Source organism: Pholcus phalangioides, unplaced genomic scaffold (assembly GCF_987345545.1).
Source record: "Pholcus phalangioides strain wild (caught in Gottingen) unplaced genomic scaffold, Ppha-v1.0 ptg000013l_1, whole genome shotgun sequence".
In the NCBI taxonomy this organism is placed as follows: domain Eukaryota; kingdom Metazoa; phylum Arthropoda; class Arachnida; order Araneae; family Pholcidae; genus Pholcus; species Pholcus phalangioides.
Window position 1 is genome coordinate 30,070,288 of NW_028301606.1, and position 19,297 is coordinate 30,089,584.

A 19,297-nucleotide genomic window follows, 5' to 3' on the forward strand; every position below is an offset into this window, starting at 1 on the left:
CCAATCAAGGAAAAACATCACCCTTACCCATGTCCATCAATCGGTACTAATGCCAATGCTCGTGGTAAATCGAGGTCTTTCCAAAATAATACTTTGCGATAGCTGCCATCAAAGTTGCTGACTTCAATTCGATTAGTTTCAGAATCTATCCAGTACAACTTTTTTGCCACCCAATCGCAAGCAATGCCATCGGGTGTGATGAGACCAGTTGTGATGATGCTCTTATTGGAGTTTGGATCATGAAGGTAGGCACTCCTTATCTCTTCTAGGCCAACATCAGCCCAAAACAGCATCTCCTTGTTATAGTAGAAATCCAGAGCAGCAGCATCGGCCAGATGAGCCATTACCACCACTGAGGAGTTCTTGCGCCTTGCCTCAGCATCCACGAGCCTAATGTCCTTCCTGTTTGCTAGCAACAGATAAGGTGAACCTGCAATAACAGAAAATTAATCGTTGAAAAAAATTCAAGTGTCAGACTTGTCTACTACAATGAGTCAAAATAGCAATTAAATACTTTCAAACATAACCGCCAAACAAATTTCAGACATGTGCACATTAGAAACATCCAAATCTTCTTTTTCAGTTTGTTTTTCTTTTCCTTAAATGTGTTTTCATATTCAAGATGCTCTTTTTCATCTAATCGTTTCTGCCATCTACTACTGTTGACATTGTATACATTTACAAGCACAAACGAACTGGCAAACATAGTGATTCCTAGTATAAGTTGTGCACCGCTGTGAGGTAGTGTGAGCATCGTACTGGATTCTCATCATGAGGATCAAGATTCGAACCCTTTTGACCCACAGTGATGGTCAGCTAAAGTTGATTTTGTGCAGTTCTCCAACTTCGAGGCGTGAATGTAAGTCAGTCTCTCATTTAAGAAGTCTCGAGCAGCCAGACATACATGATACTGGCATAACATGAAAAATCTGTGCATTCACCTTCCTTACTTTGAAATATGTAAGGTAGATGGCAACACCAAGAACAACACAAAAAAGAACAATTCTCTACAACATAAACATGTTAGGGCTACATATACACTCAGAACATGTATTCTAACATGTACTAATTTATAAGAAATTCTGTAGAGGAATGTGTAAAAGTTGCATGTTCCGTTAAGCAGTAGTAGTAGTATGAGCTGCAAGGGAGTCCGGATAAGAAGTCAAAGTTTAGTTGAACCCTGCTGTAAAAAAAAGATCCCTGAGAGTGTATTTCTGTTCATCTTGTCCCAAAAAAAATGATTTTCCTTGCTTTAGAAAATTAAAATGTTGATCAAATTCGATTCATTTAATCAAAGTTCGACTTTATCCATGAAAAAAAAATTATATTTTTTTACTGAATTCTTTTTTAACTTATTTTGCGACATGGTAGAAATCATTAAACCACCTGTAATGTGCCATATCTTTTTTTTCAATTAAGTAGGCTTTCATCAGATTTTCAGCAGGTGCGAAGTAATAGGGTATGGGGAAAAGTGTTCCATATTGAGAAATCAACTTTACAAAGTATCTGGGCCTGTCATTGCTAAAATAAGAGACTTTTAAGTTTTCTTCATGGTGGCGACTCTGCCAGTGGATGTATGTGGTGCAAAACTGAGTTAATCTCTGGTGGGTCTTTATCTGGTAATACACTGGTGTAAGAAATTAAGAGAACTTGCAGACTTGGTCGATTATTTCTGGAACTACTGTACCGATTTTAATGAAATTTGATATGTACATACATTGATACAATACAAAACAAATAACCATTCAATAATTGTAATACACACACATGATCGTGTGTAACACTCGTTGGAGTCGGAAGGTATGAAACAGCGGTTGCAGAATAAACAAAAAAATGGGTTAATAGATGGGTTAATAGGGGGTATCGTCCCCTCTTACAGATATACAGGTCTCGCAGCGTTATTTCATACTTGAAATAAGGCAGTTTATCATTTCCTGTGGCAATTGGTCCCACTCGTTCAGCAACGCTGTTTTCATTCCCTGGATGGTTCCCGGAGGGGGGTTGCGAGTTGCAATTGCCCTCCCCAGAGTGTCCCAGACATGCTCTATAGGCTTAAGGTCTGGAGATCTGGCTGGCCAATCCATCCGGCGAATATCCTCACTCTCTAGAAAATCGTCGAGCAGAAGAGCTCTATGTGGCCTCGCGTTATCGTCCATTAAAATGAACTCAGGGCCAACTGCACCCCTGAAAAGAAGAACATAGGGCTCCAAGACCTCATCCCTATACCTCTCACCAGTCACAGTGCCTCTTTCAAAGACATGGGGAGGTGTGCGGCCATCCAACATGATGCCTGCCCAGACCATTAAACCTCCTCCGCCATAATGGTCGATTTCGCGGACATTGGAGGGTAGGTAGCGGGTCCCTGGTTCTCTCCAAATGAACGTACGGCGAGAATCGGTGCTTAGGCTGAACCGGGACTCATCAGTGAAGAGAATGGTCGCCCATTGATCCATACTCCAATCTCTATGCTCTCTGCACCATGATAAACGGATTCTCCTGTCCGTAGAAGTGAGCGGGACGCAAACAGCAGGTCTTCTTGCAAACAACCCTCTCTCATGAAGTCTTTTGGAAACAGTCACCCTTGATACACGGGTTCCAGTGGCTGCATACAAGTCACGAGAGAGCTGAGAAGCTGTATCACTCCTGTTACGCCTCGCTATAATCGACAAATGGCGATCTTCTCTGGCCGTCGTGGCTCTTGGACGACTTTGCCCAGGCTTTCTCTCGATGGATCCGGTATCCTGGAACTGTTTCCATAAGTTACACACGACGCTGGGCGTTAAATTGAACTCTCTACAAATCTGGACTTGAGATTGGCCTGCTTCTAGCCTCCCCACAATTCGCCACCTCATTCCATCATCTAAACGTTGGTGGTTACTCATTTTTATTGTTACAATTTGAAATTAACCGATTGCTGCAAAATAACATCAAGAAATTCGCCGAGGTGTGCTAGCGAACGAAATGCGCCTTAACTTACGCGCGCTTATAAAGCCTGTTTCTCTACTGGCTTCGCCTACACACGCGTGTACGCTTACGTATTTGACGTACAAGATTTGCATTTTTGTCTAGAAGCAGTGGTTTTACATTCAGTTCAGTTCTTTTCATGAAATTCGATAAAATATGCAAATTCTCTTAATTTATTTCACCAGTGTAGTAATCTCTCGTAATAGTAATTAAAGAGAGTCGCAAAAGTGTTCTCGCACCTTGTCGATGAATGACCAAGTCCGGCGCTGGATGTATACGTGAAAGAGAAATGCTAGGAAAAACAACTCATTGAATTTATTGACAGCCATAACTATCAACTTCAAAAGCCTTTCTTACGTGCGCAATAAAACCCGAGAAAATGTCGTATTCGTAGTATTCGCTTTGAAAGATAAAACTCTTAAGAAACATAAATTCCACATTTTATTCCATAAGCCACGAAATAACGAAAAGGTTGGAAGGAAAGGCATCATATTTTTTTTTATTATTGTTTCTTTTCCAAGAGGAAAAATGCCCATGATGAGGGTTTTCTTCCCTTAGCATCCAGTCAATTTTAAACATAAAAAGGAGCCGACATCAATGCCCGCGGGGTTACGAGAAGAAAATAAAACAGAGGTCTCGAGATTCATAGCCTTCAGATAAAACTTGAGTTTGAAGGGGGGGGGGGGAAATATAGATAAATAGCTAAAAAAAAAAAGCAACTCTCTAACCCATTAGGCAGTATGAGTTCCGAATATGCCTGCGTGAAATTTTTTTACAAGATCACAATATACGCGATGCATGAGATCAACTTCTTCCTACGCAATGAACTGGATTTTCTACATGTAAGATGATGATAATCAGTAATACTCACACAAGCGATCCTTTTCCAGCATATTGGTGGCGATAGACAATCAGATAAACATAGTTTAGGAGAGAGGGAAAAGTATTAAAATTATTTCTTTCTCTCTCTCTCTCTATCTATCATTTCAACGTTTATCTTATCGTGTGAATAAATTAAAACGTAGCATGAATTCGGCTCTTTCTGAGGATGGGAGCATGTAGGCCTACATATAAGCAGTCTGTTAAGACATAATAAGCACGTTATAGGCAATAAGCAGTTATTAGCACTGTTTTCTTTCTCTGCATTCAAAAGTATTATTTGAATCAGTGGGTTTCCCAACCTCACATGATTCAATCACACCCCTGGGAGATGCAAAGGAAGATTGAGTATCCCTAGAAATGCGTACTAAGCTGGATGTTCTCCTAGAAATGTGTAGGAACCACAGCGTTCTCCTAGAAGTTCCTCGGAGTCTTGCCTTGTACGATACATTCAAAAAAAGACCGACAATAATTCATATATTAAGAACTGAATAGATAGCGAATAAGAGTAATAAAAAAACGTTCCCCCTTGAAGCAAACGTGTATTACAGGGGAATCATACCTATAATAAAATATGAGCATTTACTTATTGCAGGGCTGGCTTGATGAATCGCAAATACATCTAGGCACCAGAAAACTTTTTTAACAGCCAAACATTCTTTTTTTACGAGAAAAACAGGTCGGAAAACATAATGTTTCTCCAACTTTTCCAGGACATAGCACCCCCCATTCCCAGGGCCGCAACTAGGGGGGAGCCGGCGGGTCTGGTGCCCCGGGCGCTAGACCAGAAGGGGCGCCGAATTCCCTCCTTAACTGCTTCTTCTACATGGCAAGGAGCGACAAAATGCCGGTTTGCCCCGGGTGACAAATTATCTAGTTGCGGCCCTGCCCATTCCATGTTGATAGATACGCTTATATTAATTGCAAAAATTTTGTGTTGTCCTGAGACTCCAATTGAGTAACCACAGACGAAAGATTTTAGGCGTCAATCCCAATTCTTTAGTCGACATGGCGACCTGGGATTTGTCAAGCCTTAAATATTGCTCCAACTTAATTAGCGCAACCTAATACGAAATACAGATAGCTACTGCATTTTTCTGCATGTTCAAAAGATTGAAGAAATATGCTGTTGCTTTTGACTTATATCAAATTTCGCAATGCAATTCTCCAATTTTTTTACTCTGCTCATTCCAATCTCATTCGCATGATCAAGGACTGCAAAAATGCTTCGCAGTTCTACGCATTTAATTCATGAAATCAACGAGTACGAACACGCTTAGTGTTCGACATTTTTAATAAATCAAGATTTGTGGTAGCTAAGTCTAGAACTACCTAAAAGCAGTTCGTAAAACAGAAATGATCTAAAATGCAGAGAAAAAAGAGTGGGTTTAAATAAACCACTTCAATCAATTATTAGGGTCTAGATATTCAAGAATTTTCTGGAATCTGACTCGAATTACCTCCGGCATGCCTGAAAATTCGAGTGTTCTCGCCATGCCTACTAATGCGGAAGAATGCGGTATATTGTGTAAAACACCAGTAGGGCTTATTGTGCAAATTCCACACATCATGGTTCCCAAAAGGGAGGGGCAGACAGGGCTCCAGGCCTGGGAGTCGGGCGATTTCGATTTTTTTTCCACGCTATAAATCAAATATAGATGGAGCCCAGCACCAACCTAAGGCCCCCCCCCCCTCCAAGATGTGAAGGTCATGCAGCACATATACGCAGTAGATTGAAATTATTTATTGTGGTGGTCTAATTTTCTTTGATTTTCTCGAATCAAAAGAGTTGTTCGGATTCTATGATTGCAGCGATTTCTAATACACAGTCGGTAACTAAAATCAGTTCGGAGAAATAAATGAATCAATTTCAGGTGACTGAATATAAATAAAAGACTCCTCGTTGTCGATTTCATCATATCAACAAAAAGTCAGCTGATGAATTTCAAAGGCGACGCCCGGCCTAATATTAGATTATTTGCTAGCGAACTACACAGAAGTTATTATTGCGCAATATTCCAAGTTCTTCAGCTTCCCGATGGCACTTCACGAAGAAAAGGGGAGAAAAAAATGAAGAAAATGTTTCGCGAAATGCACTTTTGATGTGAACATGCTCTCTCTTCTTTTCCACCTCTTGCATCAATCAAGCTCTGAATTGTCGGCAGATCTTTTGATCTCAAGTGGCAAAAGGAGATACGGCAGGGAATTCTAGTACGCACGCGGCACACTTTTTTTCTTCCTTCCCACTAATAACAGTAATAAAAAAAAAAATTCATCTCTAGGGTCCAGACCCTAGGGCTTTTGTTCAAATCACGGCCGTCACCACTTGTAGCAAGAAATAAAAATCCAAAACCTTTTATAGCATGTGGAAGAGACACGAAGTCTACTACATTACTTTCACACATGTAGTAAGTACGGTATGGACTGTATTGAAGTAAAAAAAAAAGACCCGAAGGGTCACGTATGCCCACCTCCCCCTCCAATTTACGCATCAATAAAATATAGACATCCTTGCCGAACTTATCACGAAAAGACATCATTACTGCATATTTTGGTTGGGGAGGGACCGCCTCTCATCCCCCCATTGAAACGATTTCGATGCGATTTCACTTCACCATAAATATTGGAAACCAATTTCTCACCGATACAAATATCCAACGCAACATTTTCTTAGGTTCAAAGTCCTACAAATGTATTACAACATATATACTTTCGTGACAGAATTTTCTGAGAGAATCACTTCAGTCATCTTTTTTTTTTTCTTATCCGTGACGTGCCATTCATGATTATGAATTTTACTCTCCCAAATTTTTTGGGGAGTAAAAATACTCCTTCAAATTTAAGGTTTTATTTTCTAGAAGGCAAATTTTGGCTGACAAAATTTATTTTTACCCGTTTGTTGGTAATAGACAAAAGTAACTACGAAAATGCACCGTTTTTTCATAGTGTTTACAAAATATGGACGTTTAGAGTCTAAGAAGGACTGAGAATCGGTATTATCCGAAAAAAAAATTGAGAAGGGTATTTTCACTCTTTTCCAAAGTTTTAAGGGACAATTTTATAAATAGATGAGTATCGTAATTCTGTGCGCAGAGAAACGGCATGTCTGTGCAGGTGAAATTAAAGAGAATGTGTCCCTATCTGGAAGGAAACAAATAGGGAGCATTTCATGGAGGAATAAAAATTTTTCATACCCCGCGAGCATCTCTGTGCTCATCGTGCCCCACCCTCCCCATCCTGAAGCCAGGTCGAGATCTTTTGTGGAGGGGGTGGGGAAGGGCTCCTCTATAGTGAATTCCTACCTTTGTGGGATCATGGTGCTCCAACCTCGTGAGTTTCAACCTTGACTTCAATCGGGCACAGCATGGAAACCCATGACCACCGCGTCCTGCAGAAGGGCCCGTAGCCTGAGATGTTTGGTGGGTCGGACCCCCCCCCCCCCCCCGAGGTTAGACTCTTCACGGGCCCCTCTATTATGAAGTTATAGTGTGAAAACAAAAGTGATGAGAGAATCATCTCCGGGAGCCCTGCCAGCCCAACCCCTTTGTGGGGCCATGCTGGGATTTCTGATGTGTTGAGATGGCAGTAGTGACACACTTTTTTTAGCTAAATAATCAAAAATTTGTTTGAGTTCTCATTATCATCAAGGGTTCCGCAGAACAGCCTTATAGCTATCAGGGGGTTCCTCATGAAACTCTAGGTTGGAAAACTCTGACCTACAGGGTGTGAAATCATGTGATCGACGGAATGAGTGACTTGAAAACCGAAGCATATTTACGGTGTGTGTGTGTGTGGGGGGGGGGGAGAGGCTAAGCGGGCTATTAATCTATGGCCGGGGGGGGGGGCAAAGCCTTCATCGAAGAGCCCTAAAATTATGTGGTCCTTGTCAATTGCGCAATGGTTGATAGCACATATCGAAGCAAATCCGTCGGAAAAATTATATTTGATTTTCGGTGAATAGTGCTGTTATGTTTTTTAAAAACACGCTCTAACGATTGTACTTTTCACCGCACATTCTATGATTAAAAATTCTTGTTTAGGTGTCTTATATCACCTCTTGAAGTTTGTCCCATGAATCACCCTGTATTGCTTTTGAGATTGAGAAATATCAATGAACTGGGACTCCCACCTATCAAAGGAAACTATTTTAATTCTTCCATTCAAATTAGCAACTGGTTTTTGATTAATGTGCGTATGAAAAAGTAATATATGATATTAGTTAATATTTTATAAGAAGTTTTATTATGTTAATTAATGCTTGTGTTGTTTTATTTATGTTACCGAAGTTTTAATAGTTCCTATTCATGTGTGGTAAAATGATGTTAGTAAAACTCGCAAAGTGTATCCCTCCTTAGTTTTCTGTGATTGTAAACCAAAAGAATATAAATAAGAAACAGTTAAACTAGTTTATATTCTTTTTGATTACAATCACACAGAAAGCAAGGACGGCTAACTGACTGACTGATTCCCTGAGAAAACGGCTACGCTTTGTAAGTTTTACTAAATAACAACTGTTAAAACTTCGAGGCTTCTGACAAACATTGATGTTTGTCACATGTAACACTGCAATGTATAATTGTTTTCAATATTTTCTAGAGCCCATATTTTTGCTGATAAAATTTTATTTTTACCCGTTTATTAGTTACAGACAAAAGTAAGTAAGGAAGGCACAATTTTTTCATGGTGAATAAGTTAACAAAGTATGGAGCTATGAGTTGTAAGACCCATTTAGGAAGCCCTGTGAATCAAATTTGTGCAGTGAAATGTGAAGCATAGCTCACACACCCCATGGCTGTGTTAGTGGATTTGAACGACCCATCTCAAAATCCTTTGCGATCCAAGTTTTTGTCGCAGCCCATAGGTTAAATACAATGTTATTCAAGGATATCTTAGATGTCTAATGAGGTAGTCTACCACTTCACCAAACACCAACTCTGGCCACATCGCTATACTGCAATTTACTGCCATTAGTGAGATGGGTTGGAAGTGAAGGCGCTGTCTATCGGTGGTCGCCTCGAGTTCGTTAGGGAAAAAATCTTATCGACATCCTCCCTTGGGTTCGAACCCGGGACCCTGATAACAACCTTCACGACGGTAGACGAGCATTTTACCACCATGCCACTCGGGCACAATGAGGTAGTCTGTCCGATATTTGAAATTTCAAAAGTATTTCAAAAATTTTTCAATGAGTTACTTTTCAGGCGTCGACGTCCAATTACAAAGACGTTACAGACAAATCAGTTTAGTGGGAGGAGAAGAGCTTATCTCTCATCACAGAGAACGTGAGTGTAGATGTATGTACTGTTCCAATAAAATACTACTACGGTAAAAGCAAGGATTGAGAAAAACACGATTTCTCCGGTGATTATCGAAAAGGAGGGGGGATCGGGATAAAATTTTAAAAAATTACTCCCCCTCTGAGAGCCGCGATCGGTTCAAGGCTATTATAAAATACAATATATATATATATATATATATATATATATTAGCCGCTCCCACTAGTTACCAGCCCTAAACAGGAATGAATGATGACTGAACGAGGCGGATGACATTATCCCATTGGTTCATTATTAATTGCCAGATGAAAATGAACATTAACAGAGAGAGAGATGAAGAAAAAAATAATAATAATAACGCACTGAAAACTCATTTCGTGAGAAACGACGTGGAGATAATGAAGAGCGGATTCAAGACACGACTCCCTGCACATCATCAACAACATCCTTTCCCTCTGGTACGGTCAAGTTAAGGCAGCGGCTATTTAACCCACGGCCTCTCATGCACACGAAGAAGGCCTACAAAAACTCTTTGCGTGCACGGAATTGATAATGTTCGAATACTATTTTTTTATTATTATTATAGAGATACCTATTACAGAAATTTGTGTCTTATCAAGTACGTACCCCGCCTCACGTCGGGAGAAACTGACTGAACAACAAATGGAACGGTGTAGATTGCAGACAAAAAAAATCGGAAAAAATACAAAATTTAAAAGAAGAAAACCCTTATCATTTTGAAACGAAAATGAAGGACGGTTTCTATGCATTTTTTATACGTTTCAAGCATCCAACCCCTTTCCCCCTCTATCTTCAGAAGTGATAAAAGAGTCTCAGAAAATTTTCGATGCTTACAAAAATCAGTGTTTCAAAAATTCTTTCATACCTAAACAGTCACTTTCAAGAATTTCCTATAGGCGTGCTTGTAGAACATGCTACAAAAATTCTTCCATGCCTGACGAGTCTATTTCACAAACTCTGCTATGCCTCTGTGACGAATCTATTTCAAAAATCTTTCCGCGCCTAAAAATTCAATTTCTAAAATTTCCTATAGGCTTCAGTAAGGAATTGTGTTTCGAAAATTCTCCCACGCCCAGAAAGTTAATTTCAAAAATTTCCTGTATTCCTACCTGAATAATATGTTACAAAAGTTCTGTTACGCCAGATGAATCTGTTTAAAAAAAAAAATTTATGCCTGACGAAAAAAATTATTAAAAAATTAAAATTATAAAAAATTATGCCTGCCGTTTTTCAAAAATTTTCTATACCTGAAGAATCTGTTGTTCCAAAATTTCTTCTATGCCTAAAAAAATTGGTTTCAAAATTTTTCGATGTTTAAAAGATGTCTTAGAAAATTTTCCAAGCCTAGCAAATTAGTCTCAAAAATTTTGTGTTCAAAAATGTGTTCCCAAAAAAATTGCTTAACCTATTCAGGAATCGGAAATCAAGTTGCTAAATTTTCCATCTTCCATGATATTCAGAACAAAACAATGTAATTTTTAGCATCATGAGCGGAGATACGGGGGGGGGGCATGTTGAACGTGGCCTATCCAACGCTTGTGTTAAACGCCTGACACTATCACGAGAATTTGAAGCTCTTCCACCATGGGCAGAGATGCTCCCCCCCCCCCCCCCAGCGGCAAAGGTGGAGTCGATTGATCTAATGTATATGTGTATATATGGAATGACGTGATCATCGTGGCCCTCGCCCCATACTTTCAAGTCTATCTCCGCCTATGGTTAGCATCATCTTCATGACATATCAATTTATCAAAAACTGATCAAAACTTCAATTGATCACCAAAACTCATTTTTAGGGGCTACATTTTTTCGATTTTTCGCCATCGAAAAAATTTCTCGACAGAAATTCCATACAAATTATCGAATTCATCCATATAAAATGCATATATATATACTGTAAAGACCACGAAAATCACACATTTATCATTAATGATACAAGCCCCGAGGAAGCCATACTTCAATACCCTGCGATGCAGCATCTCAATTATAAGTTATATGATGGACGTAATCATAGATAAAGAAGAGAAAGTTATTACAGCAGCCAGAGCATATCAATGCGCTCAATATATCAAATCAAGGACATTGAAATGGTTGCACGTGCATCGGCTGAAATTTGTTGAGGCACACTTTACATATGTAACCTGTCACTCGGTCCATCGATCTATACTTAAATTCATCTCGACCAATCGCTATCAGCTATTTAAAACGAGGAGAAATGCAACCGGTCCAAATTGGCAGGAGGAAGAAGCAAAGAAGATTCATTACCATACAAAATTAGCGCTGTGTCTCATCAAAGCGGCCGACATTACCAGTCGAACAATTTATCAACACAGTAAGTAATCCATGATAAATTACATTCTGTTAACTCTTGATTACTTCATGACTGGACTGAAATTCGAGGGAAAAAATTTGTAATAATTCCTTTGTACAAGTTACGGTAAAAGTGATAAATCTAACGATTATGCATAATCGTTAACTATATTTTGGTATATATATTTATTACACTTTAGACCGGAGCTCATACAGGGGCATACATAAAGATGGTCTACATAATGAGCATACATAAATCGTGCCTCAACAACTGGTCACATGTACAGTGACCAGTATATGTACAGCGAAATATAAAACGATGAAAATTTGAGCAAAAATATTTTTACAGCACAATTAATAAATAAGAGATATACAAATATGAGTTCGTGCACAGAATATACACATACATATACAGGGTGATTCAGAAAAGATGGGAAAAACTTTAAGAGGTGATAGTAAACACAAATACAAACAATTTTCATCAAAGAATGCATGAAACGCAAACGCGCTAGCGCGTTTCGAAACGGCTACTCCGCAAACATTAAAATGACATTCCTGTTGGAATTTATCGGGAGAAAAAACCACCATGCATGTAAATGTAGCCTGGGAAAGAAGAAGAAACCGAATGCAAATCTGCGTCACACTGAATAAAAGGTGAGAACGCCAGCCCTGTGAAGTTATTTCAGCGTGCAACCACGCGCGCGCGCGTTCTAACGGTTGTACAGTTACACTTCCGGCACAGCTCACTAGGTAGTAAATCGCCTACAGGTGGTGATAGACCTCAATTGTGCTCGGTTTGAAAGAAAAAAAGAAAAGCCATCTACAGAGAACTCGATGGATGTTTCAAGGACAGAGACAGGTACATGTATCTCCAATCCATTCGAGAGTCCAAGGGTCTCAGAGATAAGGGGAAAATGTTTTAAAGTACAAATAAAACGATACACCAGCCGCCGCGGCCCCCCGTAATCCGGCAGCACCACTAAAAACAGATTTTTAAGAGCAGATTGGATGACTTCTAAACTCGTCTAATTAACTAGTTGATGGACTTCTTGAGATAATTGAACGACAAAGGAAACCTACCAAACTCCATATAGAGAATACGACTCGGTAGATCTCGGCAAATGAGCATCTTTTTATAAAGCAAAACTGCGAGAAATCGAAAGAATTAGTGCCAATACCCCAAATTCCTCCCCCCCCCCCCATAAAGGATGGGAGGCAGAATAAGGGTATCGAAAAGCTTAATTGTATCCCCTGAACTTGTTCAGGTAGTGAATAATAATTGAGACAGAAGGCAGTTCATCAATGCGCAGTTTAGCAACAGCCATTAATCTCTTTTGGTACCTATGAAACAATCCATTGTAAAATAATATTCCAAGATAGTTGTACTCATTCACGACAATTGACACCTTGGTAAGAAAATTGTTTTTCTATATATATTTTTTTCCTATACTTGTGCAATGATAATAAATTTGATTTGAAAACATTCTATAGTAAGGGGCCATTCAAGTATTACGTCAGTAGATTTTTAGCCATTTTCGCTCCCCCCACCCCCTTGTCATCAGCAAAATTTCGTCAGCAGCTTAGAATATATTTCATATCTTCAAAAAGGGGTGTTTGTGAAGTAAGCAACCTTCAAACACCCCCCCCCCCTTGCCATCAAAAGTCAGCAAATCCGAAACCCCTACCCCTTTCGATGTAATGCTTGAATCACCCCTAATATCTTTAGAAAATATTGTTGAGAAACCATAAACTTTTTCTTTCCTTAAGAAGCCACCTTGAACGATCAAAAGAGTTGATTATGGGATACGAAAAATTTATCTGCGTTGCAACATATTAGTTTTGAATGAACTGTATGTTTTCATTATTTATTTTGGAAAGAGACATATATCTTGTTTCTCAATTGTTGCAATTACACCCATGAATTGTGCCTACCATTGCCTACTTCTTCAAAGCTCGTAGTAAATTCTATTCCAGGGTGGCAAAAATTTGAAAATCACTGGTCTAAATGTAAAACACCTCTCGATATAACGATATCGATACTGATAACCGATATTTTTTATATTCCACTCAAAATCACTTCGATATATTTTAAAATTTCTCGACAGATTTGTCGAGGGTGTCTACAACATCGGTATATTTTGCAGTATCCACCCTTTGAAAATGTTCATGAAGTTGCCGTGAAGTTACTTTCTGTGTAGTACACAACAGTGCTGGGCAATAAACAACTTTACAGGAGCAAAACAGGTAAGTGTACTTTATTAATCAACTAATCAATCGTTAATTTTTTGCTGAGAACAAACACTCATAAATGAATTTTATGAGGGTAATAACAACGCCAATTCAGAACAGATGCCAACAACAGCGTAAATTTGGCCGATTAATGTTACCCATAAAGTACGTTCCGTCCCGTTACAGTACCCGTTCCCGCAAGGGACAGAGCGGGGGCCATGTTTGGTCTTATGGTAAAGTTCCCATAAAGTACGGGATTCAACGAATCAATACAATAAATCACCTCTCCCAACACATTTACCTGGATCCGTGCCAGATGCTTCCTCTCGATATAACCATAATCTCTCTACAACGATATATTTTTCTTGGTCCACAGAATATCGTTATCTCGAGGTTTCCCTGTATTCAAAATTGCTTGAAATATCGGAAGTATCTGATTCAAATCAGTGATTTAAATCGAGATCATCACCCTGCGTTTCACTGAAATTAAATAAATCTTCCCAACACGACAGAATATCGAATTTTTCCCCCCGTCTTTCTTAAGGTCCAGAACAAAGCTGCATTAGGAGGTTCAAAAAGCTGCCCACAGAATCCTTGTAAAGGTCAGTCAATCTATGCTTTTGCACTGGAGGTTATAGAGCAGGAAAAAAAAAAGCAATACTTTTTTAACCATTTTTTCTCATTTGGCGCATTTCGTTTCGTTCATTGAGTAACTGTGGAACAGGATTTACAAAAGATACTGGAAAGCAATGTGGATACTGGAAAGTAAAAAGAAAAAAGCTAAGTCCAAAAATATACGGGGAATTGAACAAAAAAAAAATCTCAGGTAAACGTACAGAGAGGGCAGCAACACACATAGAAAGTTAAGAAAAGGGGGGGGGGGCAGTTATAATGGTCTCCTGTCAAAATGACTGAGCTTTGAAGCCTAAACAAGGGAACACGAGGAACCGGTTACGGACTGGCAGGTAGTATTCATCACGAAGAAAATTCGGGCGCGTACCGCGCACCTGTGGTCCTCCAGAGTGGACGGCCTTGTTCTGACTATGAAATCTTGAAAGAAGAGAGAAGTGGGGGGGGGGAGGCCACATTATGTGGTTTCGGAGAAGTAGAAAAAAAAATCGAAGACTCCATGTGCCACAGGTTTTACATCACGTTCCGTGATGTGTAACAGCAAGCACTCCATCTTCTTTCCCGCCATATTATAAATGATTCGCTACTGGCCTTCTTCCCCACACAACGTCCATGCATAATAATGTAAAGAAAAGAGAGAGAGAGAGAGAGAGAGTAGCTGCTCATCGAATTCTGGCAACCGAAACGCGTACGCATACAAACACTGATGGGAATGAACAACAATGTTACGCCTGGTTAAGAGAAGAAATTGATGTGCCTGGCTACACACACATTGAACACCATGAATAAAAACCGAATAACCATTTCACTCTCTTTTGCTTTCTTTCTTCTTTTTTTCCTTTTACGTAAACAAACGGGATATTTCTCTTAACGTCTTGTTACGATAGTCAATGATCGGAAATAAGATGAACGATAGATATTAAGAAAACAAAACACGGGTCAGAAAACGACGACATTATCTTGATATTATTCGCTCATCATCACAATCAGCTGAATCATCTTCAATTGAGTGGGTCACGTGAGTAGAACAAACATAAAAACAAATTAGATGTCAAAAACACCATATTGATCTGAAGTAGTGGACTTATACCTTAAATCTGCGGCTCTAAACCGAGGGGCATCGTCAAACATTTGTAGCCTCACGCCGAAGGTATTGATATTTTGCTTAGTTAGACATGAGAAGGAATTCACTCGACTCATACGATCGCTATTGCAATGAAGAGCTGTGGGTATATGATCATTAAGGAGAGACAATCACTACTGTCAAAAGTTTCCTCTCCGCAGAAAGTAAGAAGACCTTCAACACGATACTGTCGGCCCCGCTTAATCGGATATCAACGATTCCAGTACACATTATCCGATTAAGCGGGGGAACAATTTAATTGCCGTTTTACAAGTTTAGTATAGTTTTTATATTGAAAACTGAGGAAGGATCAATATTTACTAAAGCCCCTCGAATAAATCAGACATCAAAAATGAAATGAAAATTACAATTTAATTACAATACCTAAGATTTTGACTTTTCATTAGGAAGTTAACGCCCTCTATTGGCTCGACAAAGAACAAAAATAAAATAATTAAATGCACGTATTGAAGATAACTTGAAGATTTGGTGGCCGGAGTACCTACTCTCAAATGTATTTAGCTTAATCTTTAGCTTAAGCGGGTTATCCGTTTACCCGTTATCTAATTAAGCAGGGTGTGGTTACAGACATAACAAGAAAATTCAGGCATTTTTACTTCATAATATGGTAGACAGATGGTAGCATCGGAGGAACACGAAACACTCATAACTCTGACAATATAAATACGTTAGGGTGACACACATACACTCAGAACATACATTCCGACAGGAATTAATTCGTTAGAAATTCTGCAGAGGGATTTTAACGAGGTACAACATGTACGCTTAACCTATTAAGCGGTTTTCGAAATTTCCCTGATCTGCATTAAAATTGCCGCAGTGGAAATCACCAAACCTTCTGCAAAATGCCCCAGAAATACCACGTATTTTTTCAAGATTACTTTTTCTGATTTGATGCAAGTGAAAATGCTTCTACTCTCCTCCCCCCCCCCCAACTCATAGAACAAAATTTAAAAAAACTAAGGAAGAGAAATACTCAATATTTTTCTGTTATTTATACTGTACGCATAATCCTATACAATCCCGAAGGGAAGGGGAAAAAACACACTGTCTCTTTCCTTTTGTTACCAGACTTTCAATAAAAGCTGAACCCGCCCACTGGCAGTTGATCTGACAAGTGGGGGAGGAGGGTGAAAAGCATGTTATCAGGAGAAGAAAACTTACAACGGTATAATCTGGTCGGTTATATCTGGCTCCGGTATTGTCGAAATGTGAGCGAGATAGCTCGTCATCACCGCTGTAAGGATTGAGTGATAATAGCAGTGTCAAAAGTTTAATGACCATTGTCCTGATGCTCGGGCCAATAGGCCCTAAAAAATATCTGAGATGTGGCGAAGCTAAACTTAACACTGTATTATCATACCTTAATTAACCCTTCACCGTCAACTGACCCGGATTTCACATGTCGTCGAGTGACGTAAGCGGCGGCCAACTGCATATCTTATAATTTTTCAATCCATTATATTATTTCACGATCCCTGCATGCTTTGTATCATTCGAAAGAGGGAAAATACGACTTTTACAATCATCATTTATAGGTTATTTTCATGTATCATATTTTATTGTGAGTGATGAACGTTTTCTGCTTAGGGATCCAAGATATCATTGTAAAGATCGTGTTTTATCCCTTTGAACTAAAATGTCCTGTGTATAACTGAGTTAGTAGCTCTTTGTTACATCAACGAGGCTGAGTTATAAATTTTTGGGCAGTGAAAAAAAAAAGTAATTTTACAATACAATAATAATTATACAGGGCTTTTGGCTACTATATATATGGCAACCTCCATCTCCTGATCATTAAGAAAAAAAAGAAATTAACAGAAAAAAAGAGATGCCAAGATCATAACAAAAACAACATCCAGGAAATTAGAATAAGAAAGCCTATCAATTATAAATTAACAGTCAATAACAATAACCGTAATATAACATAAATTGCTGTCTACTAGGACAAATGACACCAAAAAACAATTTTACCAAAACAGTATAATTTTTTAACTAAACTTCTGTAAAAACTGGCTATTCCATTTTTAATCTCCTCCGACCTACGAGATGGGATTCATTTAAATCTCCTCCGGGATTGAGGAGTTAAGTCACTTAAAGAAAAATGTGAATAATTCAACTGGTGGGACAGATCTATATAATAAAGATTTTTTGTAAGTCGAAAAACTAACGTGGAGGAGAGAAGTTACTTCCAACAAAACAATGTTGATTACTATCAGAGGATCCGGATTATAATATTTTTGTACCCCCTCAACTTCTGTAGAAACTGTCTCCTCGGGCTAAAACACTGGACGGAATCATCACTAAACCTAAATCGAATGAAATTTTGAAGAAAGAAACAGAAATTTATTAAAAAATTCAGGAAAAAAAATGAAAACTAAAATGATTGGGGTGGTTCTGTCTGACTTGGAACCATACGCCTGAGCCCTATTGGGACTTTAATTATAGTATTCAATTGAAAATTTTGCACCATTCATTGCTGCCCGCGAAAAGTTAAAAAAACGCTCGAGTAGCGATAAAAGAAATTTCCCATTTCAAAGAGCCATACGTCGACTAAATAATTACAAAGTAAATGTTTACATCCATAACCATTTTATAATAAATCGACCAGAAAGTCCTTTGATTGATAGCAATTATTTCAGCTCCAAATCCTAAATTCTTAAAAAAAAAATCCATCAACCAGTTAATAATGCATTGTCTATGTCCCTTTTGATGCTCTAAGATAGTAATAATAATTCACCGAAGCTTTTGGAGAAGGGCGGAAGGATAATGATGGATTAACATTTAGCTCGAGAATTCATGAAATAAAAGAAAATGGGGGACACACTCTACTGCTCTTTCTCTCTACTGTATGTATAAGAATATAAGAAATTCATCCTCTGGTTGTTTTGATTTACGGTGTGGGATACGTTTTTAAAACACCCGAAAAGTCCGTTCCTATATAACATAAATGTTACACACTTTGAATCAAGGGTCTCCGAACTTTTTCGTGTCGTGTGTGAGCACCGTTTATTTCCCATTTCAGAAGAGCACCACCACAATGTCCAAATACTGTCCGGTATCGATAGTGACGACTTCATAGCCCACTGTTTTCTTTCACCGTTTTTACATTGAGTCTTTATCAATCTCAAATGCGCATTCATACGTACACTGCCTGGCCAAAGGAAAAAAAAGTTATATACTCCTATATAAAGGAGTTTTTAGCATTTTGTGTTCCACAGACCCTTTTTGAGAATACTACTATTAAGCATGTAATAAAAAAATATTTGTTGTTTTCTTCATCCAAGCTCACGGATACCCAGAACACAGTCTCTAGAAAAATTACCACTTCAAAACACTGAACAGGCGGCATTAATGTCGCCGGCTCAGCGTTAGACCCCTAGCAGAGATTGGCGATGCCCCTAAGAGCCGTGAAAACAAACACTGCTCTGATAAAGGAAAAAGACTTTTTCTGGACTTAATTCCAAAATGAACTCAGAAAGAAGAATCATCTGGTCTCCACCGGAAATCGAACTCAGGTTTTCTTGCAAACTGGGCAAGTGCGCTACCATATACACCGCTGGAGACACGACTCTATCACACGACTTCCTCATTTCGCCTACCGTGACGTGAGGCGCTGAAGTAGAGGCTTGGTTGTCGTGTCTACAATGGTGTATATGGCAGAGCACTTTCTCGGATTGCAAGAGGACCTGGGTTCGATTTCTGGCGGAGACCAGATGACTTTTCTTCTCGAGTTCACCTCGACATAATATCTGGAAAAAGTCCATTTCTTTGATGCATTTGACTGAGAAAAAGCCTCTCACTCTCACTGCTCTAATACGTTATTGAACCCCTTAATCGCAGC

The 19,297-nt window shown here is 38.9% G+C and overlaps 1 protein-coding gene across 1 annotated transcript in view; it reads right to left on the bottom strand.

The window, feature by feature from the left end:
* arr (low-density lipoprotein receptor-related protein 6) overlaps positions 1-19,297 on the bottom strand; it is a 49,153-nt gene that overhangs the window by 20,267 nt on the left and 9,589 nt on the right. Inside the window, exon 2 of the mRNA XM_089241175.1 lies at positions 28-430. Within this exon, the coding sequence (XP_089097301.1) occupies positions 28-430 (403 nt within the window). The remainder of the gene's footprint in view (positions 1-27; positions 431-19,297) is intronic.